The 25,332-nt window shown below is 66.0% G+C and overlaps 10 protein-coding genes and 1 non-coding gene across 11 annotated transcripts; 7 read left to right on the top strand and 4 right to left on the bottom strand.

The window, feature by feature from the left end:
* Nucleotides 1–1,007: 1,007 nt before the first annotated feature.
* Nucleotides 1,008–1,872, bottom strand: V1510DRAFT_109053 (uncharacterized protein). Its single transcript, XM_066930229.1, has one exon. It carries the CDS (start codon nt 1,542–1,544, stop codon nt 1,113–1,115), a length of 432 nt encoding a protein of 143 aa, XP_066789558.1. The 5' UTR covers nt 1,545–1,872; the 3' UTR covers nt 1,008–1,112.
* A 2,358-nt stretch (nt 1,873–4,230) lies between these two features.
* V1510DRAFT_415421 (uncharacterized protein) lies at nt 4,231–5,677 on the top strand. Its single transcript, XM_066933592.1, has one exon. It carries the CDS (start codon nt 4,705–4,707, stop codon nt 5,365–5,367), a length of 663 nt encoding a protein of 220 aa, XP_066789557.1. The 5' UTR covers nt 4,231–4,704; the 3' UTR covers nt 5,368–5,677.
* V1510DRAFT_402587 (oxidoreductase) lies at nt 5,531–6,646 on the top strand (the record flags this gene model as incomplete). The annotated part of the gene is made up of 1 exon (XM_066932115.1): nt 5,531–6,646. The coding sequence occupies one exon, from the start codon at nt 5,531–5,533 to the stop codon at nt 6,644–6,646; it is 1,116 nt and encodes a 371-aa protein (XP_066789556.1).
* A 427-nt stretch (nt 6,647–7,073) lies between these two features.
* Nucleotides 7,074–8,858, top strand: V1510DRAFT_363690 (uncharacterized protein; the record flags this gene model as incomplete). Its single annotated transcript, XM_066931149.1, has 1 exon — nt 7,074–8,858. The coding sequence occupies one exon, from the start codon at nt 7,074–7,076 to the stop codon at nt 8,856–8,858; it is 1,785 nt and encodes a 594-aa protein (XP_066789555.1).
* A 19-nt stretch (nt 8,859–8,877) lies between these two features.
* Nucleotides 8,878–10,447, bottom strand: V1510DRAFT_433811 (P-loop containing nucleoside triphosphate hydrolase protein; the record flags this gene model as incomplete). Its single annotated transcript, XM_066935526.1, has 3 exons — nt 10,131–10,447; nt 9,260–10,099; nt 8,878–9,085 (listed from the first exon to the last, which is right to left on the bottom strand). The coding sequence occupies exons 1-3, from the start codon at nt 10,322–10,324 to the stop codon at nt 8,878–8,880; spliced, it is 1,242 nt and encodes a 413-aa protein (XP_066789554.1). The 5' UTR covers nt 10,325–10,447.
* Nucleotides 10,448–10,471: 24 nt separating this feature from the next.
* V1510DRAFT_415413 (uncharacterized protein) lies at nt 10,472–11,483 on the top strand. Its single transcript, XM_066933591.1, has one exon. The coding sequence runs from the start codon at nt 10,530–10,532 to the stop codon at nt 11,121–11,123; it is 594 nt and encodes a 197-aa protein (XP_066789553.1). The 5' UTR covers nt 10,472–10,529; the 3' UTR covers nt 11,124–11,483.
* On the bottom strand, nt 11,278–13,147 carry V1510DRAFT_433808 (uncharacterized protein; the record flags this gene model as incomplete). Its single annotated transcript, XM_066935525.1, has 3 exons — nt 11,278–12,184; nt 12,335–12,619; nt 12,749–13,147. The coding sequence occupies 3 exons, from the start codon at nt 13,145–13,147 to the stop codon at nt 11,600–11,602; spliced, it is 1,269 nt and encodes a 422-aa protein (XP_066789552.1). The 3' UTR covers nt 11,278–11,599.
* Nucleotides 13,148–15,511: 2,364 nt separating this feature from the next.
* On the top strand, nt 15,512–15,583 carry V1510DRAFT_t106. Its single transcript has one exon. It is a non-coding gene; the product is annotated as a tRNA-Glu (tRNA).
* A 2,230-nt stretch (nt 15,584–17,813) lies between these two features.
* Nucleotides 17,814–18,603, bottom strand: V1510DRAFT_415397 (GGL domain-containing protein). Its single transcript, XM_066933590.1, has 3 exons — nt 18,425–18,603; nt 18,170–18,320; nt 17,814–18,136 (listed from the first exon to the last, which is right to left on the bottom strand). The coding sequence occupies exons 2-3, from the start codon at nt 18,313–18,315 to the stop codon at nt 18,016–18,018; spliced, it is 267 nt and encodes an 88-aa protein (XP_066789551.1). The 5' UTR covers nt 18,316–18,320; nt 18,425–18,603; the 3' UTR covers nt 17,814–18,015.
* A 325-nt stretch (nt 18,604–18,928) lies between these two features.
* Nucleotides 18,929–22,675, top strand: V1510DRAFT_415393 (uncharacterized protein). The gene is made up of 2 exons (XM_066933589.1): nt 18,929–19,264; nt 19,435–22,675. The coding sequence occupies exons 1-2, from the start codon at nt 19,229–19,231 to the stop codon at nt 22,588–22,590; spliced, it is 3,192 nt and encodes a 1,063-aa protein (XP_066789550.1). The 5' UTR covers nt 18,929–19,228; the 3' UTR covers nt 22,591–22,675.
* An 846-nt stretch (nt 22,676–23,521) lies between these two features.
* On the top strand, nt 23,522–25,230 carry V1510DRAFT_415390 (uncharacterized protein). The gene has a single exon (XM_066933588.1). The coding sequence runs from the start codon at nt 23,661–23,663 to the stop codon at nt 25,119–25,121; it is 1,461 nt and encodes a 486-aa protein (XP_066789549.1). The 5' UTR covers nt 23,522–23,660; the 3' UTR covers nt 25,122–25,230.
* The last annotated feature ends 102 nt before the right edge of the window (nt 25,231–25,332 follow it).

Below are 25,332 nucleotides of genomic sequence, written 5' to 3'. Positions count from 1 at the left end.
CCGTAGCGGGGACGCCGTACGTTCTCCACCTGCAGACAGCTGAGACGCTAGCTGTCGCTAGCTGCATGCAGCGAGGACGCGATCACAGATCGCAGTCGTTGCGTAATTGATCCAGCAGCCCGGCAAGAGCGGGTCACGGCCGCAGCCGGCGCAAGCCCAGCGCGCAGGTCGACGCGGGTCGCGTCGCAGATTGTGGGACAGATCCCGCCGCCGATCGCGGTGTCCGTCATACACTGCCAACGCAGTGGAAATGTCACACTGCGTCTGGGCAAGTCCGCGGGCAGCCAGTAGGCTGCGGCGGCCAGTAGGCTGCGGCGGGGCGGCTCGACCCGCGGCGATCTGCGTGCGGCGCCAAGCCGGCAGACCCATACGAGGCTTACCTCACGTGATGCCCGCGGGTGCGCGGCGGTCGCTCTCACTCGACAGAAAACGGCCGGCGACGGGGGGTTGGAGGTGCGCTCCCCCCTCCGGAGGTTGCGCTGGCCCCTTGTCGGCTAACACGTCGACGTGGTCACAGTTTGCTACTTGATGGAAGGGGTTCCTGCTCTGCATAGACCTTGCGTGGCTCTTGCGTGGCCTGCGGGCAGCTTACGCATCTCCTAGACCTGCAGTATGACAGCTACGGCGAGCAGATTCCGGCGCACATGCACAGGTGTATGCGGATCCCCCGTGCCCAGACATACCGCGTACTGAGACAAACCAATGCGGGCAAGAAGGTCATAGGCAGGGCATCTGCATGCCCGAAACAACCGATGTATGCAGCTACTCCTGCAGGCCAGCGATGGGGCGATGAGCGCTGGCGTCGAGGACAGCGGTAGTCAGCGGCCCATCCGCCGCCTCCACTCGCACCAAACACCACCGAGCCCATCGTAGACAAACATGACATTCCCACAACTATCATGCGTAGCAGTCGAGCCGATATACTATCAGCTACCCGCAATAGCGATCACTACAAATTGACGGCACAAGAGTTTCAGAAAGAAAAAAAAAATTATGTATTAGAAGTTTAACCCCAAAAGAAATTTAAAATAAAAAATTGTACATTTTACAAATCCTGTATATCCAAGTGAAAAATGTATAATCCAGTCTAAATTCTAGCTATTGCCAGCCTCTTACATGAGGTAAGCAGCCAGGGCCAGGACACCGGCAACGGCACCCGAGGCAATACCAGCCTTGGAGCCAGCAGCGGTGGCAGTGGCAATAGGGGGAGTCGAGGTGGTGGCGTTAGCCGACGACGAAGGAGCAACCGACGACGACGAGGGGACAACAACCGACGACGAGGGAACGACGGTGACACCGGTGGTCGAGTAGGTCGAGGTACGGGTGCACGGGCAGTTGGTGATCGTCAGGGTGGTAGCCTCAGTGACGGTGTAGGTGGTGTTGCCCTCAGTGAAGGTGGTCGAGGCCGGGCAGTAGGTAGTGTAGGCAGTGACAACCTCGGTGGTGGTCACGTCGTACGAGTAGGTCGACGAGGTGCCGTTGTGGAAGGCAGCCGAGGCAACCGAGGCCAGGAGGGCAGCAGAGACGATTCCAGTGAACTTCATTGTGATGTTTGGTTGATAACGAATGTTATAAGATTCAAACGAATGTGTTTAAGTAAAGAAAAGAAGCGAAACTTGCGGACGGCGGGCGGATATATATATTTTTGGCGGGATATAGGAGGCACCCGGGTAGGAGAAGACGAGGGAACGATAGGGTGAACGAGACGAAGTTAGATCGTGCGAGCGATCAAGTTTTTCCTAGCGTCTTCTAGTGGAAACTACAGGATTTGTTCAAGGCGCGGCATGTGAGTTTGATTAGTCGCTCTGGCGGCCGGCGGCCGTGGACGCGCTTGCTATAATTAAGTGTGCATGGCGACAAATTGGGTGTTGCGAAATCCTAAATTATGCAGAAAACGAAATGAAGGTATGACCAAGCTCAGCAAGCTCCGGCTCGGGGCCAGAGGGCGGTAGTGCGCTCGTAGATACCACCGGGTGGGCGGACAGGGCTATAGCGCCAGTTGGTATCTCGGGGGACGGTACGGCCACGCCCCTAGGGTCTAGCTCGACGCTAGCCGGGAGGCAACGCGCTAGACAAATCAAGAGGTTTAAAAATAAACACAATAGCCCAACAAGGTTTGTTCACCAGGCCCAATGGGGTAATAGCGACCTAATCCGTGGCAGCGAAATTGGCATAGCCTGCGCACACTGCGACTAGTCTAGCGCCGGCGGGCGCCTGCGACGCCGAGTGGTCAGCATGAGTAACGGGTCTATCGGCAGGCCATGATCCGTTTCACCGCACGCTTGCTAGACCGAGATACCTTGATCAGCACTGCCGCCCAACGCGGTAGCACGTAAATAAACAACCCACCAGAATGGCATTCCCGTGCGAGCCTAGCCTGCGGGCCTCTAAGTTTGGGCACACAAACCTTGCTGCTGCGCGAGAGTCTCCCTTTTTTCCATGCTAGCTTGCTTGCGCATCCTCTGCGCGCCCGGCTAGCGTGCTGCCGCCTGGTACCACTACATCTGGAAATGAGCGGCCCGACGGCCGGGACGAGACGGCTGCTGGCGGGATCGGTGCAGCCTCGCTGCGGCTGCAGCGCAGCCAGATCGTTGCCTGGGTGCGGTTGTACGGGAGCGTGCGGCCGACGGCGATCTGCGCTGGGGCCGTGCTGCGCCACAGGTCGACAGGCCGCGCCACGCTCTATGCACCGACTCCTGCAGACGCGCACGCTGCGTGCCGCTCTTGTGGCGAGGGGCTGACGGCTCTGGAAGCCGCTGGCAGGGGCTGTTGGTGCGGCGAGCAGCAAGCCCACCCGCGGCCGAGGGCGCCGGCGGTCCACGGGTGGCCAGCGGGGCCGGCGATGGGAGGGTAGAACTGGCCCTGCCGGTTCGAGCTGGCGCCGCCGGTTGTTGACAGACTGCGGTGGGCAGCGCCACCGCCGCCGGGCTTTCCCGCCGAGGACGGCCGCCGGCAAACGCCGCCGAAGCCATAGCCCCGACACCGCCGTGGCGCCGTGCGGCGATATGCCGCTCCACCGCACCGCGCCCGGCGTGGTCGGCCAGCTGCGTGCGCCGCGGCCAGCCGCGGGTGGTGTGCTGTCGCCGGGCAGCTCCGCCACACGTGCGGCAGCGCCGCCGTGCGTGCCGTCGGCAACCGGCTGCACGTCGCCGCTGTCGCCGGCCCAGGCGCGCGAGTCGGGTCCGTGTGACACATTCCTGCGCGCCGCCACGGCGGGCGCCTGCCCCGCTCGTAGCCCAAAATACACGCGCCGGCGTACAGTCCGTCCGTGCTGATAAATACGACTGCGATGGCGAGACCATGAATGGCTAGCGGGTGCTAGCTGCCTGCAGCTGAACGAGCGGCTGGATCACTAGCATGCACTAAGGCAGCGTGCGCATGCGGCTACTAGCGTGCTGCCGGCCGCCTCTGTTCGCGTATCCGGCCGCGCTGCCGCGGGCGCCGCTGCCGGCAGCCACCCGGCCGGCGGCGACCGTGCGTGCGTGCATCAGCGGGGGCGCGCGCGCGCGGGGCGGCCGCCGCCGCGGGCGTCGCCCCGCCGGAGCTGGCTCGACTCGGGAGTCCCGTCCGCTCGGCCGCACTTGCCTAGCACAGCAAGTTCGCGCTATCGCGCGCTATTGCGCACTTGTCGTCACTGCCGGCACCACGGCTGTTGCGCGGCTACGGCACGGCTGCATCTGCGATGGCGGTCGATAGCCGTGCGCGCGGGCTAGCGTGCGCCGGCCTCTGGCCACGGCCGCGCGCGCCGACGGTGCTGGCGCCGGGCGTAGCCATCCCTGTCTCAGCCGTGCGTGCTTCACGCACCACCGGACCCGGCGCGGCGGCTCCATGCACGGCTGAGTCCTTAATTAGCCCCTGACATCCGCGTGGGCTTGACGCGCAGCAGCGTGTCTGCAAATAGGCGCAGCGACCCCGCTGTGCGTGGTTACCCGGCCATCGAACAAACTCAATTCCGTGTTCGGCCGCCGCGCACAGCACGTGACTTGTCGCTCGCTACGCTCGCTTCGGCCTCAGGGGCGCCGCACATCGTGCGGCTCTGCCTCCTGACTGCCCCGTACGGTTCGCTGCTGTGACGCGGAGTGCCAAGCACGGCCAGCGCGCTGACGCTGGACGGGTGCGTGGGGCGCGGCGTGCGCACGCGGGCGCCGAGCCACCGCGCGCGGCTGGTGGAACGCGCCGCGCCGCAGTAGACGGCCGGCGCCCATGCCGCATCTGTATCACGCGTGGGCTCGTCTCGGCTGCCGCGCCTCCCGCCTGGCCCTAGCCGGCCCTAGCCGGCGCAGGTGCGCCTTGGGTGGCCAAGGGCGCCCACGGCCGTGGTGACGGCTACCACCGATTGCTCGGCAAGAACGCGTACGGCTCGGCACATCTCCAGGGCTCTGCGGACGAACACGCGCGGCCTATTGGCAGTGGCAGGGTAGGCTGCTAGCCGTCGGCGGTCGGCCGGGCCGTTTCTGAGGTGTGTTTGGTCAAGCCGGTGACTGCGTCGGTGACCGCATCGGCCGATCCGGCCGCCGCACGCGCCGCCCGGCCGCCAGCGCCCGCCGGAGGCCTGGCACAGTCGCGCTGGCCATCGCCGGCCGTCGCCGGCCGTCGAGCAGCCTCAGCAGCTGGCGCGGCGTGCGCACGGCCCGATCAGCCTGGGTTCACAGCCGGACAGCTAAAACGTCACCGGTCCCAGCAAAATTTTTCCTGCAGATCAAGATGGCCGAGACGTACGGAAGCTGCGCAATCTGCAACGAATCGCTCCTGGTGCCGTTCGAGGCCGAGGAGGAGCACGAGCACGACGGACACGACCATGGTCACAGCCACAGCAGCACCGCGGCCGGATCGCTCGTGCCGGACGACGTCGAGATGCCGTGCCCCAGCCGGCATCACTTCCACTGGCAGTGCCTGCTGGACCACACGCAGCCCGCCACGCACTGTCCCGCGTGTGGCAGCAGTGTGGTGGCCGAGACGGGCGAGTACGAGCCGGTGCTGGTGACGATCACGAACGACGGCGGCGTCGAGACGGACTACGACATCCGGCAGACGATCGAGGAGGAGCGGTTCTACGCGGCGAACCCCAACCAGCGCATGGTGGACGCCTTCTGCTCGGCGTGCTTCCTGGGCGACGAGGAGATCGTGCTGGAGATGTGGCAGAAGGTGGTCGCGGCCGAGGCCACGGCCGAGTTTGCCGACACGCGCGACAAGGACAAGGGCTGGACGGCACTGCACTTTGCCGCGGTGGCGGGCCAGCTCGGCGTGTGCACGTTCCTGGTCGAGCAGGGCTGGGACCGGGCGGCCGTGGACGTGGCCGGCCGGCGGCCGGTGGACTACGCGGCCGAGGAGGGCTACGGCGATGACCTGATGGCCGTGCTGGCGTAATGTACATAGTAATGGACGGCCCGGCAGGTGCCGGGCCCTGGCTTAGCCGCGCGGCACCGGGGTCGGCGTGCCCCGCAGGCCACCCCGCAGAGGGGCGGCCGGGGAGGCTAAACGCTTTGCCGAGGAGGTTTAAAAACCACCGGGCACAGCCGACGAGACACCAATGGATCGCCCGCTGAAGATCGCGATTGTGGGCTGCGGCCTGATCGGACCGCGCCACGCCGAGGCCGTGCTCGCCCGGCCCGACACGGAGCTCGTGGCGCTGGTGGACCCGTTCCCGCGGGCGCAGGCAGTAGCTGCCGAGCTCGGCACGGCGTACTACGCCTCGATCGCGGCGATGCTGGCCGCCGGCGTGATGCCGGACGCGGCGGTCGTGGCCACGTCGAACGCGACGCACGTCCCGGTGGCCGCCGAGCTGGCTGCCGCGGGCGTGCATCTGCTGGTCGAGAAGCCTTTGTCGCCGTGGCCGGCGGACTGCAAGGCGCTGATGGAGCACGTCGAGCGGTGCGGCGTGAAGATGCTCGTCGGCCACCACCGCCGGTTCAATCCCTACATCGAGGCCGCGCGCGCGAGCCTGGGCCGGATCGGCACGCTGGTGGGGGTGTCGGGGACGTGGTGCCTGCGCAAGAACCCGGAGTACTTTGCGCAGGCGCCGTGGCGGTGCGACCGCGCCGCGGGTGGCGGTGCGCTCCTCATCAACCTCGTCCACGACGTCGACCTGCTGCAGTACCTGTGCGGGCCGATCGTGCGCGTGTACGCCGAGGCCGTGCCCAAGCAGCGGCCGGAGTTCGACGTCGACGAGGGCGCCGCGCTGACGCTGCGCTTCGCGTCCGGCGCCGTCGGCACGTTTCTGTGCGCCGACAACGCCAACTCGGCCTACAACTTCGAGTCGGGCACGGGCGAGAACGTGCTGATCGCCCAGGACCCGCTGTGCGCGGGGTTCTACCGCCTGTTTGGGACCGACGGCGCGCTGTCGGTGCCGGACATGACGCTGCAGCACCAGCCGGCGACGCCGGCCGAGACCAAGGGCTGGTGGACGCCACTGGAGCGCGAGAGTGTGGCTGACGCCGAGGCGCTGGCTGGCGTGCCCTTCCAGCTCCAGCTCGGCCACCTGGTCCGCGTGGTCCGCGGCGAGGAGGAGCCGCGGTGCACGGCGGCCGACGGCATGGCGGCGCTGCTGGTGATCGAGGCGGTGGTGCGGTCGCTGGAGACGGGCACGCCGCAGGCCGTGACGGCCGTGGCGGCCGTGGAGGCCAACACGGCCGCGCTGAATAGATGAATACACACGTGATGCTGCGGGGTACGCCGCACGGCGTGCGGCGGCGGCCAGACACTGCGCCGCACGCCGTGCGGCTCGCGGGGCCCCCGCGGTCCGGAGCGGCGCCACAGCCGCCGCTGTGGCTGCCTGCGCTAGCGCGCCGCACGCCGTGCGGCGCAATCACATGCGCTTACCCGGTGATCCCCAGACCCTGTCCGCCGCAGTTCGCCAGCGCAGCGCAGACAGCTCCAGTGCGCGAGACGCAGGCGCAGCCGACATGGCGGCCGTACACAGACGGATGCGGGAGGTAGGAGCCCCCAAGCCCCAACATTGGGACGTAAGCCACCCTCACTCGGCCACGTCGCGGATCACGGACACAAACGAACAGACCAACGCGAGCAGTTCGAGCGATGCCTACAGCGCCCGCACGGTCGGGATCCAAAGCTTGATGAGGAGCATCGTGTGGGGAGCAAGCGCCGATGAGCGGCGGACAGGCGGCAGCGGGCTGGACCGGGCGGCCACGGTCCGGCTGAACGGGCTGCTGAGCCACCTAGCCGAGCTCTTTCCGGAGACCGAGGTGGCGCTGCTGCGGGACGAGCTGGCGCAGACGGCCGCAGACGGCGCAGACTCTGTGCGGCTGCTGGAGGCCGCCGAGGCGCTGCTGGACGAGCCGGTGCTGGTGGCGAGCCGGCGGCGGGTCGCGACGGGCGCCGTGCCGGCCGCGGAGCGGTTCCGGTCGCGCGAGTACGTCGCGGGCGTGCGGCAGATCGTCGGCGCGCGGTACGGCGACGTCCTGCACGCGTCGTCGATCGAGTCCGTGCTGACCGAGACGAACGCGGACCTGCGGCAGACGCTGGCCGTGCTGGACGAGCTCGTGCGGACGCAGGCCGCGCGGCGCCGGCTGCTGGCGTTTCTGTTCCGGCGGCGGCGCACGCCGGCGCCGCTGGACGTGCGCGCGTGGATCGGCGTGGCCGGCAGCGCCGAGCTGGACGCCGAGCTGCGCGCGCTGGCGGCGCCGGCCGAGGCCGCGCAGATCGCGGCCGACCGCGAGCTCGCCCGCGCGGCCAACCAGGCCCAGTACGAGGAGCTGCACGAGACGGTCGAGTGCGGCTGCTGCTTCGGCGACACGGCCTTCGACGACCTGGCCGTCTGCGCCGACGGCCACTACTTCTGCCGCGACTGCCTGACCCACGCCCTCCAGGAGGGCGTCTACGGCCAGGGCACGCTGCGCGGCCAGCCGGCCGTGCCGTGCATCTCGGCGGCCGCCGGCGACTGCGCGGCCGCCGTGCCGCCGGCCGTGCTGCGCGCGCGCGTGCCGGAGGAGCTCTACAAGGCGTACGAGGACACGCTCGTGGAGGACTTTTTTTCGCACAACCCGGACACGGTCGTGCGCTGCATGTTCTGCCCGTACGCCGAGACGGACGAGCTGGCGCGGCCGGGCGTGCGCGTGGCCCTGACCGCCGGCCGCGTGTTCTGGCTCGTGTGGTCGCTCGGCATCTTCCTGCCGGTCGTGCTGGCGGCCGTGGCGTACTTCGCGGCGCTGCGCGAGCTCGTCGGCGCCGCGCAGACGGCCGCCGCGGCCGCCGGCGGCGCGCGCGCGGCCGCGCTGCTGGCCGACGCCGGCGCCGACATGGACGCGTACGTGCGCGCGCTCAAGCGGCGGGTTGCCGTGCGCCGCCACGGCACGGTCTTTGTCTGCCGCCGGCCCGAGTGCGGCCGCCAGACGTGCCTCGTCTGCCACCACGAGTTCCGGCCGTTCCACAAGTGCTTCGAGAAGGAGGAGGACATGTTCCGCATCGTGATCGAGCGCGCGATGGCCGACGCCGTCAAGCGGACGTGCCCGGTCTGCCACGTCTCGTTTGTCAAGAGCAGCGGCTGCAACAAGCTCGTCTGCCCGTGCGGCTACACCATGTGCTACGTCTGCCGCCAGGACATCCGCACCGAGGGCTACGAGCACTTCTGCGCGCACTTCCGCGAGGTCCCGGGCTCGGACTGCACCGAGTGCGACCGCTGCGACCTCTACAAGGTGGAGGACGAGGAGGTCGCGGTGGAGCGCGCGGCCAAGGCGGCCGAGGCCGAGTTCTACCGGACGACCGGCCTGGGCCAGCTGCACGAAGTGCGCTTTACGGCGGGCAAGGCCTCGGTCGACGGCTTCGGCCGGCACAACAACCCGCTGCTGGCCGTGTTTGAGAGCATGCTGGTGACGTTTGGCGACCTCGTGCTGAGCGAGTAGCCGTTTTAGGACTAATACACTATTTGGACGCGTACTCCTGGATGCCGGTGGCCGTGCACCGGAACCGGACGAGCGACGGCGAGTCGTGGTAGACGCCGGCGGACTTGATGATGGCCAGGTGGCACACGCCGACGTCGACGGCGACGGGCTCGAGCCGGGCGGGCTGCGAGTGCGCGTCGAACCGGGGCGAGCTGTAGGGCAGGGACGCCTGGCTGGGGCCGATCTGGCTGGGGGCGTCGACGGGGGGCGACGACGGGCGGGACGGGGCCTGCGTGGGGGAGCCGGGGTCGGCGGGCGTGGGGGGCCGCGCGGCGGGCGCGCGGCTGGCGCCGCACGGACTGCGGCGGGGGGGCGGCGAGCCGCACGGGCTGCGGCTCGCGGGCGCGCCGCCCGCGCCGCACGGCGTGCGGCTCGCCGCCCCCGGCGTCCCTGTCGGCGTCCCGCCCGGCGTCCCCGGCGGCGTCGCTGCCGGCGTCCCGTCGCTGTCCGAGTCCGACAGCGTCCCGTAGACCGGGCTCGACGACTCGATCACCGCCGTCGGCGGCACCGGCGACCGCCCCCGGCCGTCGGTCGCGGCCGTCTCGGGCCGGCTCCGTTTTGGCGGCCCGCCGTCCTCCGGCCGCCAGCCCTCGCTCCCGTCCGTGGTTGCGGTCTCCCACGTCCCCGGCCGCGGTCGCGCAAAGTCCGTCGGCAGCGTCGGCGGCATCCACGTCTCGTCCTCGGGCACGTTCGGCTCGACCGGCATTAGCCGGCGTCGCCGGCCTATCCGCACGTCCTCCCGGAACAGCACGATCCGCGTCCACACGCGCGCATCGACGTCCGGCTCGTCCCGGCCCGGCGCAAACAGCGGCGACACCAGCCGCGCCGGCACAGGCCGGCCGTCTTGCTGCTCGATCCGCGACACCATTCCCCCCGTCAGCACCACCGCCGACCGGTTGATCTCGGCCATCTTGGCCAGCAGCGCCAGCAGCTGCTGCAGCGTGCGCGCCCGCTTCGCCGCCGCGTCACGCGCCGGGCGCCCCGCCGCCGGCGCCGTCGCAAACGCCGCCGCAAACAGCGCAGCCACGTCGTCGACCACGACCACGTCCGCCGGCTCGACCGCGCCCAGCAGCAGCGCCAGCAGCGCCGCCAGCGTCGGCGCCCACACGTAGCGCACGCCTGCCACGCGCGGCGCCGGCACCAGCCCGTCGATCCACAGCACGCGTCGGCCCGCGCGCACCGCCGTCGTCGCCAAGTGCACCCTGTCGTCAGCGCATCCACGCGCGCACGCACCCCAGCCGCGTCTTGCCCGATCCCTTGGGCCCGGCCACCTCGCACACGCGGCCGCGGGCCAGCCCGCCCCGCAGGATGCTGTCCAGCGCCGGCAATCCTGTCGGCACGCTCGCGCTGGCCGACGAATACGTCTTGAGGTACTCCGTCACCGAGTGCGCGTACACGTTCTGCGACTGCAGCTGCTCCAGCGCCATGCCGCGGCGCTCGCGGCGCTCGCGGCCCTCTGTCGTCGTTTCTGCGGCCTCCGTCGTGGTGCCGGCCGTCGTGGCCTGGGCCGTTGTGGTGCACGCGTCTCCCACTTAACTACGATTTTGCTGACTTGCCCAATTTTGCCCAGTTCTGCCCAAGTCTGCCCACGACCCCTCAGTCGATCTGCATCTCTTGTCTGCCGACCGCGCCATGGAGGCCCGCAAGCTGTCGTTCGACGGCGTCGTCCCGCCGCTGCTCGAGGAGCAGGCAAACACCTACAAGCTCTACTGCCCGTATCCGAACTGCAACTCACGCATTCTGTCGCCCGGCCAGGGCGTTCTCCGCCACCGTGACCGCACCCCGATCGACATCCGCGCCGGCCAGCCGCCGCGGCCGGTGCCCGAGGCGCCCGGGCTCGACAAGGAGCGCAATCACGTGGAGGCTGTTGAGCACACGGACGAGTCTATGATCGCGCGTGTGCCCCAGCCGGCGGCGGCCGCCCACGAGGCCACCGTGGCCGATCCGGACGTGCCTGGCCACGCCTCGGGGGCCTCGGCGGGCTCGCTCGCAGGCGAGCAGTTCTGGGTTCTGGCCGACTTCTTTGACTTTGACAACATCGGCTTCACCAAAACGACGGTCGTCGAGGACGGCCGCCACGTCAAGTTCCTGACGTGCGCCGACTGCGACCGCGGCCCACTGGGCTACGTGGTGGAGGACCCGGGCCTGACGGTGATGCGCTCGACGGGGACGCAGCACACGAAGGAGTACCTGCTGGACGCGCGGGCGGTGCTGTACATGCCGTGAGGCGGTGCCGTGAGGCGGTGCCGCGGACGGTGGCTTGGGCGTGGCGGACGGTGCGGCTCGGGTGTGACTGGCGGGCGCTGCGCCGGCCCGCCTGCGCCGCCTGCGCCGCCTGCGCCGCAACGCCCCTGAGGCCGCCGTCGTGTATTATTAGCCGACAGGGACAGCTCCGGAAGCCGCGCCGCACATCGTGCGGCGCACCCCGCCATCTCGACAAGTCGATATATTGTTTAATACATAACACCGGTTCTCCAAAGCAGACTCTATAGTAATGTCTGTAGATACTGATTAAAACGTTCGCGTTTCAAACAATGGTAAATAGCAATTGCGACGATAAAACAATACAGCCCCACAATACCGATCCTAAAATACATCCATATCCATATCATATGTACACGCAGAGAGAGAGGGGAGGTCGTGACGGAGGCGAAATCAGATGGTCGTGTCCCATGCGCAATGTCCAGGAGCGCGTTGCGCGCTCACAGCCGCGAGTCGTCCGACGGGGCGCTCGACGAGCCGTTGATGAGGTCCGAGACCGAGACGCGCGGCAGCGGCAACGGCAGCGTCCGCGCGTTCGAGTTGGGCCGGTCAAAAAAGTCGCCGGCGAGGTTGCCGGACGAGTAGCTCTTCTTGGCGAGCGAGCCCGACGCCGGCGCCGTCGTACCCGTCGACGAGCCCGCGACGGAGCCGGTGGCAGGCGCGGGGCTGGCCGCGGCCGACGCCGGCGCCTGGCCGTGGAAGTGCGGCTCGACCTCCATTGGCACCAGTGGCGGCGGCATGTGCCGCAGCGACAACGACCGGATCGACGGCAGCTGCACGCCCTGCAGCGCCTCAATGTCGCGCGGATGCAGCCGCGGCGAGTGCGCGGGCGTTGCCAGCGGCGTGTGGTCTGGCGTCGGCGAGCCCGACGACGAAAACGCCGGCGACGACGGCGCCGTCGACACAGGCGAATTCGGCCGCGACCGCTTCGACTGCCGTGGCTGGAACATCGAGTCGTCCTCGTGGTGCCGCGACAGCGACCCTGACGACTGGAAGCCGTTGTACGGCGTCAGCGGCGTGAGCGCCTGAAGTCCACCAAACCGGTGGCCGTGGTGCGCCGGTGGCTGGTAGTGCCCGTGATGGCTCGAGTGGTGCGCGTGCGAATGGCCGTAGTGCGGAGTCGAGTGGCCCGAGTGCGAGCCGTAATGCGTGTGCGAAGCGTGCGTGTGAGGAACGTGCGTGTGCGGGGTGTGCGTGTGCGGGGTGGCTGCGTGCGAGCTGTTCGACGACAGAGCGCCCGATGAGTTCTCTCGCTCGAGCTGCTGCGACGCCGCCGTCGCCAGCAAGTTCATGTCAAAAGGAATCGGCGCAGCTGGGCCGGTCGAATACGTGTGGGGTTCGCGCGGCGCGGCCAGCTGTGCGTGGAAGTGAGGCGGCGACACGTTCGGCGACGCGACCTGCGACGTCGGAGCCGACTTGGTGTACATGCCGTGACTATGTGGCATCGGCGGCATCATCTCCTCGTCGTTGAGGACCGCCGCCACCGGGTGCCGCGCGTGGGGTTGCGCAGACACCGCCGCCGAGGGTACGGTAGCCGGAGCCGCCGCAGCGGCCGCCGACGCACCCGCGGCCGGCGCCGGTGCCTGCACCGGCGGCTGGTGACCCTTGTAGTTGCGACGAGGGTTCGAGTTCGTGTGGATGCGGGAGTGACGAGTCAGTTCGTCCGAGCGCGAGAAGCGCTTCGTGCAGCCCGGATACGTGCACGCATGCGGCTTCTCACCGGTGTGAGTGCGAATATGACGGGTTTGGTGCTCGAGGCGGTGGAACGCCTTGTCGCACATCGGACACTTGTAAGGGCGCGGCAGTTCGTTTGCCTTGCCCTTGGCCGGCGTACTGCTGTCGCTGCCCGAACCGCCGCCGCCAAGCGGCGTGGCCAGTACTGCTGCGGACGCCATGGGCTCTTCCTTCGGAGTTCCTTCGGGGTCGGCCGACGCCGGGGGGCTATGCACGAGGTCTGCGATGGCAGATATCGACAACGTCTTGCGCATCAAAGCTGGCGGGCCTACTGGCTCCGGCTCTGGCGCTCGCTGTTATGCGGTGGTCCGACCACCAGATGGCTCGGTTGGATCTCCCAGTAGCAAACGTCGCGAGACGTGGCGACAGACGTTGTCAAGACCGCCCACAGACGCAGACGGTGTTCCCGGAGTGACAGACGGTCGCCAGAGATTGGCGAATGCGCGGTTGCGTTGGGTAAAAACGAGAGGAACGAGAGAGGGAAAGGAAGGGAAGAGGAGGCGGAGAGGGAAAAAAAAAGGCGAAAAAATGGACACAATAAGGGAAACCTTAAAAAGGTGGAAAATATGGGAAAATGACAATAATTAGCGAAAAGAGCGAGGTGCGGGTCCAAATAGGAAGGAGAAAAAAAACGGGGGGGACGGCAGGAGGGGCGGCGGAGTATAGGGAGAAAGATGGGGTGGACCTGGGACCGCGCGGAGGACCGGGGGGGGTCTGGAGGGGCAGTGGGCGGGTCAAAAGAGGGCTACTGCGGGTCCGGGTCCGGACAGACGGGTGACCCAAGGGTGTGGGTGGCAGTGGACCCGACCCGGACCCGGCGGACATGCAGGACAGGCCACGGGGGCGGCACGCGGTCCACGACTACGGCGCGCGGAGACGCTGCCCGGCGGGCGCGAAAAAAAGCCGGAGGGGCCGGCGCAGCGCCGGGCAGCGGGGCCTGACGTAAGCGCGTGACAAAGTTTATTGCGTTACCCGGACTACCTCGGCCCGCGCCGGAACCGGCGTAGCGCGCGGCCCCCAACGAACGGGGCGATCGGCGACCAGCCGCTGCGTTTCAGCGGCTGTACGGACGGCCCGGGGCAGCCCCCACGCGGCTTGACAGGGTCCGGCCTGAATGCGGGGACGGCAGCTGCGAGTCAGTATTCTGACCGAAGCGTGGCAACGCACAGTGCGGCTGCTAGTGCCGTCTTCAGCTACTCGTCTAGGAAATAGATCCTGGACTCCGGTTGTAGGCCGAGGGCAGAGTCGCCAGGGCCGGGGTGTAGCCGCCACCGTACGCGACCAGGCCAGTGCGGAGCGGTCTGATGCCGGTCCGGACCGGGCTGCGCTGGGCTCCTGGGACGTTGGGTCCGCCCGGGTCCACCAGGTCCTATGTGGGTGACGCGCTGTGACACGCTGTGACTTGTCACGTGCGACTGTTGCCGCACGATATATCCGCTCGCGGCTGCCAATCCACACCATGGCGGCAGCGGAAATATGTTTTTGCGCGTGTGCAGCGCCCGCTAGTGGCCGCCGCCGGCCCCCACCAGCCATTGTACCCGCGTAGCCGGCCGGCGACATAACGGCTGCAGTCCACGCCTGGGCGTGCTAGGCGCCGAGTGCCCAGCGCGGTGACCCACGCCTACTGGAGTGCACCAATTGCGGCTAGTGCACGCTCACACGTCTGCGCCGCCAGCTTGCCATCACCGCGGCCGTCACAGCCTGCAGTTCTCGGGCCGGCCATGCAGCTGCCGGTTACGTCCGGGCCGTGGCTGGGCTACTTGTGGATGTCCATCGGCATAGGTGCTGCACAACGGGGCGATGGCAGATGCTACGACGGGTGCCTGACAGCATGCCGGCCATCTGTCGCCGACCACTGTCGCCGACCACTGTCACCGACCAATACCCTACACTGGCTACCCGCTAGCCCGTAGCCGACGTCAACACGGCTGGTGAACATCACCAGCCGCCTGCGGCCGCTGAAGTCATTCGGCGAACAACCGGACCTATCCGCGCACACTCGCGCTGGGGGAACGTCCTTAGTCAGTACACAACACTGCGGACAATTTGATGACGACTGCATGACCTAGTCCTATCCCGGAACAGTCCAGCGTGGCTGCACAGACCGGACCCGCTGCCACTTGCTGGTCTACTGCTGGCGCTCTCACTGGCGCACTCCTGGAATGATGCTGGCGGCACAGCTGGCGTCCAGGTGCATGCCGGATCTGTCCCAGCTAGAGATATCGTCTGAGTGGCCAACTGACGTAGCTACGTCTACGACAGCACTCCCCTGCGTGCTGGCAGTCGTGACGACCACCACCGCAGCTTATCTGGCCTGACTTTCGCACTGCCGCACCAGCACCAAACCGGACGGGAAAAACATTAATCCGGCATAGTCACAACCGGCTGTAGGCGGTCTGAGGCAAATCATCAAGAGTTGGTGGCGTACCCGAGGTGCGCTGGCGTTGCGCTGGTGATGTACACGGTGCGCTGGCGGCAAGCTGGCTGCCCGTACAATGAAGGTATTCGGGGATGACTAACAATGCCGAGTCTGCTGCGCCAGGCACCACACTCGGGAGCGGGCCCATACAGCCGGAAAAGGCATTATAGTGTTCAGTTGCGCCGAAGTACATATATCATCCGAAATAGTGTAATGGCTAGCACGGTCCGCTCTCACCGGGCAAATCGGGGTTCAATTCCCCGTTTCGGAGAATTTTTTTTTGCCAGGCATTCCTGGGACATGTCCTCCCGCGCGGACTGAGTCCGTGAAGTCCCGATGGACTCACTGGACCTGAATCTAATATGGAAAGCGGGGTAACAGTGGGGGTCGGGCTCACGGACCATAGCCACAGACCCCGCATCATCGCCTCCTCCACGCTTGCGCCGTGGGCGCCGCCTTCCGCCCATCGCGCCATCCATCAGCCTCACTCCTAGGCCGTACCGAGCCTGCCGACGTGGGAGTTCGGTTGATGATTATCGTCTATAGACACGCTGCCGGTTGCCCGCGCATTCCACACAACTGGAACCGTCCTGATCGGGCCTTTAGACCTGGCGATCGCCGGCGCCAGCCCGGCGACGATCACACTCGGATGGCGCCGCCTTTCGGAGACTAAACGTGGGCGTACGCCCGTCTTCCCCATCTTTCCCCGCATGCTGCTAGCACGGGCTGTGATGCATCGGGCAGTTCCGGCTCCCGCCCGGCGCAACGTCGTCCGCTCGGCTGCCTGAGCACGGGCACAAGCCGGCGCCGTCGGGGTGTGGGGTACATAGGCTAAATCGGACGCGCACGCGCACGCGCCGGCGCCTGATCGGTAGCTAGGTGTGCTCACTTGGCGTATATGGCACACGTATCAAGGCGACGGCACACGTATCAAGACGGCGGCGCAGACTACGGCGTCGGCCTGCGGCGCTCCGTGTCTGTCGCGTGCGGCTCGCAGGTTGAGCCGCGCCGCGCGCCGTGCGGCTCGCTCGCGTGTCTCACTACGTTGCCGGTTAGCCGGCGTAGATCGGCAGTTACGCGCCGTACGACGCAGATCGGTTGAGCGGCCGCACACGGCAGCAACCCGGCGCTTGTCCGGACGGCCGTCGGCGAAGCTCGGCGATGCTCGGCAACAGCCGGTGCCATCGTCCGCGTTTAGGAGCCGGATTATGCCGACCTGGAACACACAGATGCGGGTGTCGGTGGCGCGCCGGTGCGCCGCAGCGCGTGCGGCCGGCCGACCGGCTGGCCATACGCCGAGCTCATGCGGCCGGTTGACCGGCCCTCTCACCGCGCCGGCTGCGTGCCGGCGTTGGGGCAGTTGAACCGATCTGGGGGTTTGGGCCAATAGTCTGGATGAGTGCAGGCAGCCAATGGCCGGCCAGCAGGGGGGGGCCTGGTCTCCATCCCGCCCCAGCATCGGCCCGACTTCGGCTCGCACAACGCGGCGCGCACAGGCTGGTATGCGGCAGAGGGCGGCACCGTGCACGGAGAACGTGCGGCTCCGAACGCCGCACCCCGTGCGGCCCCGTGCGTGGCTTCCGCCCCCTTCGTCAGCCGCGCGCTGCTACCCAGGCCGCGGGAGCCGAACCAACCAACAGGCGAGATGCCAAGCGGGACAGAAGGATTCTAGACGCTCCCAGACTCTCCCAGGCACTGTTCGATGCTCGCGCTAAGTAGTGAGAGATCGCGACCACGACTGGAGAGGGATACGGCTCGTTCCCAGCTATGTCGATGCGATGGTCGCTACCGTCACATAACCGCCGCCGTCTGCGGTGCTTTTCAAAGCGTTCTGGCTAGATGGAAGGCCACGTAGATATCATGTCCTTGTCTACGCAAGCATATGGCTTGTCGCGGCGCTGCTTTGCGGCCACAGCATGCATAAATCATTCGCTGCTCTGTCGCTGAGCCTCACTCCGCCATGGAAGGCCTCGTGAATGCAGCCGATCGTAATCTTGCGCGTGGCGCCTGCGGAATAACTACAGACGGACCTTCACAGCTGCGTATCTGCTTACCAGAGGAGTAGGCACTAGAACGTGTCCGCGTGAGTACGCATGTCGCCTGCGCGGTAGCCACAAACCAGACTGACGGACCAGAAGGCTAACAAACTAAAGCAGGCCCATGGCGGGCGCATGCAGAAGCTCATGCTGTACCGTCGGTAGCAGATCCTGGCAGTGCTATGGCGGAGTAGGCTGCTAGTGAACACACTGCCCGATCATCTGAAAAACCGCTCAATCCGCATGCAGCAGGCCTCTACTGTCCAACATCCTAGCCTCCTAGTACTACACTCTCCGCCTTGATTTGCCGCGCGGCTGGGAAGCAGTGCCGCGGATCCATCGGCTGTGCTGCTAGTACCTGCATCACGCAGATTGAATTGCGGCTGTCGCCACCCCGCAAGCCAGATGACATTCGTCCGGACGCACGAGCATTGCTACAGTGGCGTGACTATGGACCACGCGTCATTCACAAGAGCATTTCGATATTAGAAATAATGCCAAAAATCAAAACTAGAACATCAAAACACCGTATCCCATCGTTGTGCGGCCGGCGAACGAATTCTATGGTAGTAGTGCATGTGCGCCGGCAGGCGCACCGGCGGGCCGCGGTCTCGGCCGCGCCTAGTCTATGTGGCCCGGGGCCGGGCACCGTCCTTGTTCGCGCGTTTTACATGACCACGCAGCATGAGGATTCGGACGGCGGGTTGTAGGGGTCATCCGACTTGTCGAACGAGCCCCACACGCTGGGGATCATAAAGTCCTTCGTGTTCTTGGTGTAATGGATGATTCTGCGGTCAGCACGTTCTGCAATGCCCACTTACGATTGGCAGGCCTCCGACACCTTGACACGGGGACGGTTGTAGTCCTCCTTGAGCCGGACAGTGAGGTCGTTCAGACGTTTGAGCTTCAGCTCCGCCATGGACTGCTTCTTCTCCCGGACAGCGCCGGCCGACGCAACGGTCACCATTGTGTCTGCTCCGTTAGTCGTTGTCGACGGCAGCCCACATGGCGGGGGGGCCTATGGGCCCGTAATCCCGCTGTGCTGGCCCCGCGGCCGCTTCCGAGCCCCTGCCTACCTTTCTTTCAATTGCTTGCGGTCGCCTGTTCTGCACGCCCGGTCGCCGAGTGTGCACGCAAGAGCTCCCTGTGAGTCTCTGCGTATCCGTGCCTGCTATGCGTCGCCTGGCCCGCTGATGGCTGTCCGCGGCTGTTCGAATGTCGTCGATAAAAAAATGCAGGAAAAAACACCGCTCGACTGCAGAAATTGAGGAGGTTGGGATAATTTCGCTGAGGCTCTTTTCCCAGAGCGGTAGCACGATTTCCGGTATTGGTTTAGCGTATTTCTCACGCGCTGCCCTACTCGTAGCTGATGAGCGCGCTCCGGCACAACCGTCGCGTACCGTGCAGACGGTGCCGAGCCGCACGCGACCCGGGTAACGCAGCCGAGATGCGGCGGGTAAGGGCTGCGGCCAGCATTGTTACCCGGCTGCCGCGTGTGCCTGTCGCGCGACATAGACTGCACACGGCGTGTAGGTTTTGCCATATAGCTTACAAAGTTAAATTGCCGCGTAATGGCACAAAATTCACTCATAGTGATATATAGAGCCTCAGTACTCGCACTCCGCTACAACTATGCCGCGTCCCGCCTCTAGGCACAACAGAAAATTTTAGGAAAAAAATTTTGTTAAAACAGGTGTGCCGTACATTAAACGGATTCTCTTACCATCCTCACCACTCAACCATCAGTGGACGTTCGATCAGCCATCAGGATACAGACCGGGGTTGGCTCGTCGCTGAAGAAGGATTTATCCTGCCCATAGAGCAGAAAGCATTTGACCGCGGGTCATAGAAAAGCAAGCACTTGCTTATAGACAAGCAAAATGGCGCCTCACGTTCGTCCGGAGAACGTGCTCAAGGTAAGGAAAGGTGGCGCACGATGGCATGGACGCAGATAGGCCGTGAAACACCACAGAGCCGGCTGGCGACCGGCTGTGTCCGGAGCCTTGTGGCGTGTGTGATGGATCGAGCCTGCGACCGGTCGGCATCTGGCGGAGTCACCAGCAATGAACGCAAGCTGACCAAGTAGCGCGCGGAGGAGCTGATTGCCGTTGGGCAAGCCAACGATGCCATGCAATTGCTGCACGAGATCATCACGTCCAAGCGCGTGCGCAACACCCCGATCGCGTCCCTGGAGGCCATCATGCTCCGCTTCATCGAGCTGTGCGTTCAGCTGCGCAAGGGCAAGCTCGTGAAGGAGGGCCTGTACAACTACAAGAACACTGCTCAGAATACGTCGGTGGGCAGCATCGAGGTCGTGCTCAAGAAGTTCATCAGCCTGTCCAAGGACAAGGTGACGGAGGCGCAGGCGCAGGCCGAGAAGATCACGCTCGACGTCGTCGACGACCTCGAGGCGTCTGAGACGCCCGAGTCGATCATGCTCTCATCGGTGTCGACCGAGCAGACCAAGGACCGCACTGACCGTGCTGTTGTCACGCCGTGGCTCAAGTTCCTCTGGGAGGCTTACCGCACGGTGCTTGAGATCCTGCGTAACAACGACCGTCTGGAGATCATGTACCAGGCAACTGCCACTGAGGCTTTCCAGTTCTGCCTCAAGTACTCGCGCAAGACTGAGTTCCGTCGTCTGTGTGAACTGCTGCGCAACCACCTGCAGAGTGCGGCCAAGTACTCGTCGCAGACGCACGCAATCAACCTGAGCGACCCGGACACGCTCCAGCGCCACCTGGACACGCGCTTTGCGCAGCTCAATGCCGCTGTCGAGCTCGAGCTCTGGCAGGAGGCTTTCCGCTCGGTCGAGGACAACCACACCCTTCTGACCATCTCGAAGCGCCCGGCCAAGCCGTCGATGATGGCCAACTACCACGAGAACCTGACTAAGATCTTTCTCGTGAGCGACAACTACTTGTTCCATGCGGCCGCGTACGGCCGTTACTACCAGCTGCGGCTGCAGACCAAGAACATCACCGAGCCGGAGCTCAACCGCTTGGCGTCGTTCGTGCTGCTCTCTGCTCTCGCTATTCCGGTTATCGGCAACTCGCGCTTCCGCGCTGGCATGTACGAGGCCGACGAGTCCAAGCACAAGAACTCGCGTCTGACGGGTCTGCTCGGTCTGACGAAGGCACCCACCCGTGCTTCGCTGCTGAAGGACGCTCTGTGGAAGGGTGTGCTCAACCGCGTCAACCCCGAGATCCGCAGCCTGTACAAGATCCTCGAGGTCGAGTTCCACCCGCTGAGCATCTGCCAGAAGATTCACCCGATCCTGGCTGAGATCGCCAAGGACCCCGAGTTGGCTCGTTACGTGCAGCCCCTTCACCAGGTCATCCTGACCCGTCTGTTCCAGCAGCTGTCGCAGGTTTACGAGACTGTCAAGCTGGACTTTGTCATTGGCCTGGTTGACTTCCCGGCGCCGTTCCAGGTGTCGCCTGCCGCGATCGAGAAGTTCATCGTGAACGGTTGCAAGAAGGGCGAGCTCTTCATCAAGATCAACCACGCTGAGCGCTCGTTGACGTTCGAGAACGACATTTACTCGTCGTCGCGTGCCGCCAACGAGACTGCCGTCCACCTGCAGTCGACTCCGATGGAGTTTGTCCGTACCGAGCTGTCGCGCATTGGCAAGGCCCTATTCGCGACCGTCAACATCGTTGACCCGTCGTACGCCGAGGCCCGCCGCGAGGCCAAGAAGGTCGCTCTTGAGCGTGCCGCGGCCGGTATCGAGGCCGAGCGTCTCGAGATCGCCGAGCGCAAGAAGATCATCGAGGTCCGCGACAGCAAAGTCAAGGAGATCGTTGCCGAGAAGGAGAAGGAGGAGTCGCAGAAGCGCGCCCTCAAGCTTCAACAGGAGCAGGCCGCCGAGCAGAAGCGCCTTGCCGAGGAGCAGCGCAAGCGCGAGGCCGAGCGCCTCAAGAAGGAGCAGGAAATGATCCGCGAAGAGGAGAAGAAACGCGTGACCGAGGAGATGAAGCTCAAGGGCATCAAGGTCGAGGAGATTCAGGACATCGAAAGCATGGACGCTCAGAAGCTGCGCGAGGTGCAGCTCGAGCGCTTCTTCAAGGAGTCGCAGTCGCTCAACGAGCGTCTGCGCGTCACCTCCAAGCGCGTGGACCACCTCGAGCGCGCTTACCGCAAGGTCGAGATCCCGCTCCTCGAGCAGGACTACGAGAACCAGAAGGCCATCGACCGCCAGCTGCACGTCGCTCGCCAGCAGGCCCAGCTGGAGCAGGCCAAGGCTCTGCACGCCGAGCGTCTGCAGCTCAAGAGCCGTCTGCAGCGTATCGTTCCCGACTACGAGAGCTTCCGCCAGGATGTGGAGCGTCGTCGCAGCGAGCAGTTCAATCGTCTGCGCGAGCAGGCCGCTGCCCAGCTCGAAGAGGCCAAGCAGCGCCGTCGCGAGGAGGTCCTGGCCCGTCGCGAGCGCGAGCGCCAGGAGGCTATCGAGGCCGAGCGCCGTGCCGAGCGCGAGGCCGAGGAGGCTGCCGAGCGCGAAGCCGAGGAGGCCGCCGAACGCGAGCGCGAGGCTGAGCGCGAGCGCGAGCGTGCCGAGCAGGAGGAGCGTCTCGAGCGCCAGGCCGAGATTCAGAGACAGCGCGAGGCCGAGGCCGAGCGCAAGATGCGCGAGCGCCGCATGGGCGGTGCCTCGGAGCCTGCGTCGGGCTCTTACCGTGCGCCGGCCGCGCGTGACGCGCCGCCGGCTGTGCGTGACGTGCCGCCTGTCGTGCGCGATGCGCCGGCAGAGGGTCGCTACGTGCCGCGTGCCCGCCGTGAGGGAGGAGCGGCGCCGCCGGAGGGCCGCTACGTGCCGCCGAGCCGCGCAGATGGCCCGCCGCGCGAGGGTGCCTACCGTCCGCCGATGCGCGACGGTCCGCCGATGCGTGACGGCCCGCCGATGCGTGACGGCCCGCCGATGCGCGATGGCCCGTCGCGCGAGGGCGCCTACCGCCCGCCGATGCGCGACGGCCCGCCCCCGCGCGACAGCTACTCGTCGCGCGAGAGCTACGCGCCGCGCGAGAGCTACTCACCGCGCGAGGGTGCCTACCGCCCCCCCTCGATGCGCGACGGCCCGTCGCGCGATGGTGCCTACCGTCCGCCTTCGATGCGGCAGGGCCCGCCCGGCGAGCGCTGGTCGGCGTCGCCGCGTGACGGCCCGCCCGGCTCGGAGCCGCCGTCGCGCGAGGCGCCGCCGCCCTCCGACGGCCGCCGCTTCACCAACTCGGTGCTGCGGCGCTAAGCCGCATTCTGTGCGGCAAAACGCCTAAAAGCTTTGTTATGAGATCGTTGAGTTTTTGAATACATAACTTGCATACGCCAACATGCCAATGCGCCGCACGCTGTGCGGCGGGCCAGTGACGTCGTGACATGGCGCGTACGCCAAGTGGATCCGTGCCACCCGCGCGTGCCTGCCCACTGGCTGCAGTCACAGCCCCGCTAGGGTTTCACCTACTAGGGTTCGTGTTCCCCTCCGCCCGGCCAGACCCGCCGATCGCGGCACAATGACACTGCCCGCGTTGGACGCACCCCGCTGCGCCGCGCTGGGCGTCAGCTGACGGCGCGTCCGTCCAGCAGGCCCGTACGTCCGGCCAGCGGGCAGGCAGCATACGAGCGCCGGCGGGCGCCTCCGGGCATCGCCGCGGCCACGTTGTGACTGCTGCGCTAACGTGGGCAAGGGCGTGCAAATTTCGCGCACGTAACTTAATTAGCCCGTCTCTTATTCGCCGGGAGCGGGCAGTCCCTGGTGCGGCTCGTGTTTGTGACTCGGCTGCGGCCGCTGAGTAAATATCGTCACGACAGCGCCAGCGCATCCGGCACATGTTAATTCGAATATGCCATACATGTGTCGTCGCTCACGGCCCGCGCCGCCGGACCTGAGCTGGACTTCGGCCACTTGACCGCATGCGGCTAACGTCCTACCCAACAGGGCGGCCGCCACTGGGGCTATCGTATGCCCCCCCGTTTTACCACTCTAAAACGTGGTGCGGTCCAGCAGGATTAGGGTCCCGGGCGTCATTTTGGGACAGTGTCGTCTATTGGACTGTCTGTATTCGCTCATTGCAGGCCGACGACAAAAATTATCTCACGATATGCTGGCGGAGGCGTGATGGTGTGCTGGTAGACTGCGAGTATATACCGGGCCATTTCCCGGCCTTGGTTCGTAAACCCCCCCCTATTTCCAGCTGCCCCTGAGCAGTGCCTCGAATCGCAGATCCGAGCCGCAGGCTGTGCGGCTCTAGCGTTTCGTTTCGCAAGGCTCTCGGCCGATCTTTGCCTGCCGCCACAATGGCGGCTTCGCAATAACAGAGAATGCATTCGCCGGTTGCAGTCGACGGCGACTTTCGGAGGCAGGCTTGTGCCCTGTCCCCGAAGGTGCAGCCGTCGCTGCTGTCGCAGATGCTGACGTCTCCGCTTCCTACGGAGTTGTCGGCAGCGGAGACGTCTGATTACTCGTCGCAGTCGACGACGCCTGCGCCTGGCCGCCACGGAATTATCCGGTTGCCGAGTGATCGCTCGTCGGATTCATCCGAGAGCGAACGCCCGGCTCGTTGCCGTGTGGTGGCTGCCGTGGTCGCACTGGCGTCGCAGGCGCCGAAGAGATGTTTGAAGTTTGCGTGCGACAATAGCAAGAGAGAGGAATACGGGCCGGCGGCTGCGGGCGCGTTGAGCGACTCGGGCCTCGATGTCGAGGACCTTCACCACCCGGTGCCGCGGCGCATGCTGCGCGTGGACGACGTGCTGGTGAAGGAACGCGAGATCAGCCGTCTTGGCGACGAGGCAGCGCGTGAGGAGGCTGCCGAAGACGAGGACGACGAGAACGACGACGTTGTCGACGACGAAGACGACGAAGACGACGATGACGACGACGACGACGACGACGCGGACGAGCCAGACGCTGAGCCGGACGAGGACGACGACGTGTCTGACCTCGAGCCTACGCTGCCTGGCCGGCCGTTCCTGCATGGACGGTCGCCTGTGCCGTCATTCCGGAGGTCGTCGCCGGCGTTGCGTCGGCGGCGGTCGCCGGTACCGCGGGTGGACATCGACGACGGCTACGCGTCGGACGACGACTCGGGCGACTCTGATGACGAGGTCGGCAACCCCTACGACTTCCTCGTCGACAAGCGCCACCGCGACCTGGACGTCGCAAAGACCGCCGCCGGCACGGCGACGCCGCCGCTGGACATGGTCCCGAATCCGTTCGACTTTGTGTGTGGCACGTTCGACGAGGACCGGCCGGTCCAGATGGCCTACATGTCGGCGCTAGAGGAGCGGAGGTCTCCGCTTCACTGTGCCGCGCCGCAGGAAATCGACCCGTCTTTTCCCGAGGAGTGCGACGACGAGTCGGAGGGCTCTGACGCCTCGGAAGCGTCGCGGCGGCCGCGGTCTCCGCCACCGGTCCACCATCGGCGGTCGCCGTCGGTGTCGCGGCCGATCTCGAACCGGCGGCAGCGGTCGCCGGGTCTGCAGATCGGCGCTAACAAGCGCAACAACGTGGCAGTGAGCTACCAGCATGCCCGGCCTACGCTCGACGCGAAGAGCCGGCGGTGCCCTAACTTTGGCATCCCCAAGGCGGACCGTGAGGGTCGCGCGCGGGGTGCCATCGACATCGTCAAGGGCCTCGAAAGCAAGAACAACCGGCGGCAGGAAAACCGTCGGCGGCAACACGAGATTGCTCCCGGCGAGGGCGTTGAGAAGATGCGTCAGCTCGGCATGGTTGCCCTGCGCCGCATAGAAAACCCCTACAGCGAGTGGATGCTCTCGGTGTAGGCCCCACCGCCAACACGCGCACACATTCCACAGCGCACAAGTGTTGTATCATACGTCACGACCCTGTAATCTACCAGGATGTACAATATTATGAATCATGACTAGACTAGCTCTATCGCTGCCGCCCTGCGCGCGACGTCATTGCGCCGGCCGCGTGTCGTCACGGTGAAACACGGCTGGCTCGACCGTTGCTGTGCGGCCGCAGCTGCAG

The sequence above is a fragment of the Dipodascopsis tothii genome (assembly GCF_038497935.1).
Source record: "Dipodascopsis tothii strain CBS 759.85 unplaced genomic scaffold V1510scaffold_11, whole genome shotgun sequence".
NCBI lineage: Eukaryota > Fungi > Ascomycota > Lipomycetes > Lipomycetales > Lipomycetaceae > Neoaidaea > Neoaidaea tothii.
This window is presented reverse-complemented; position numbering and strand designations above follow the sequence as displayed.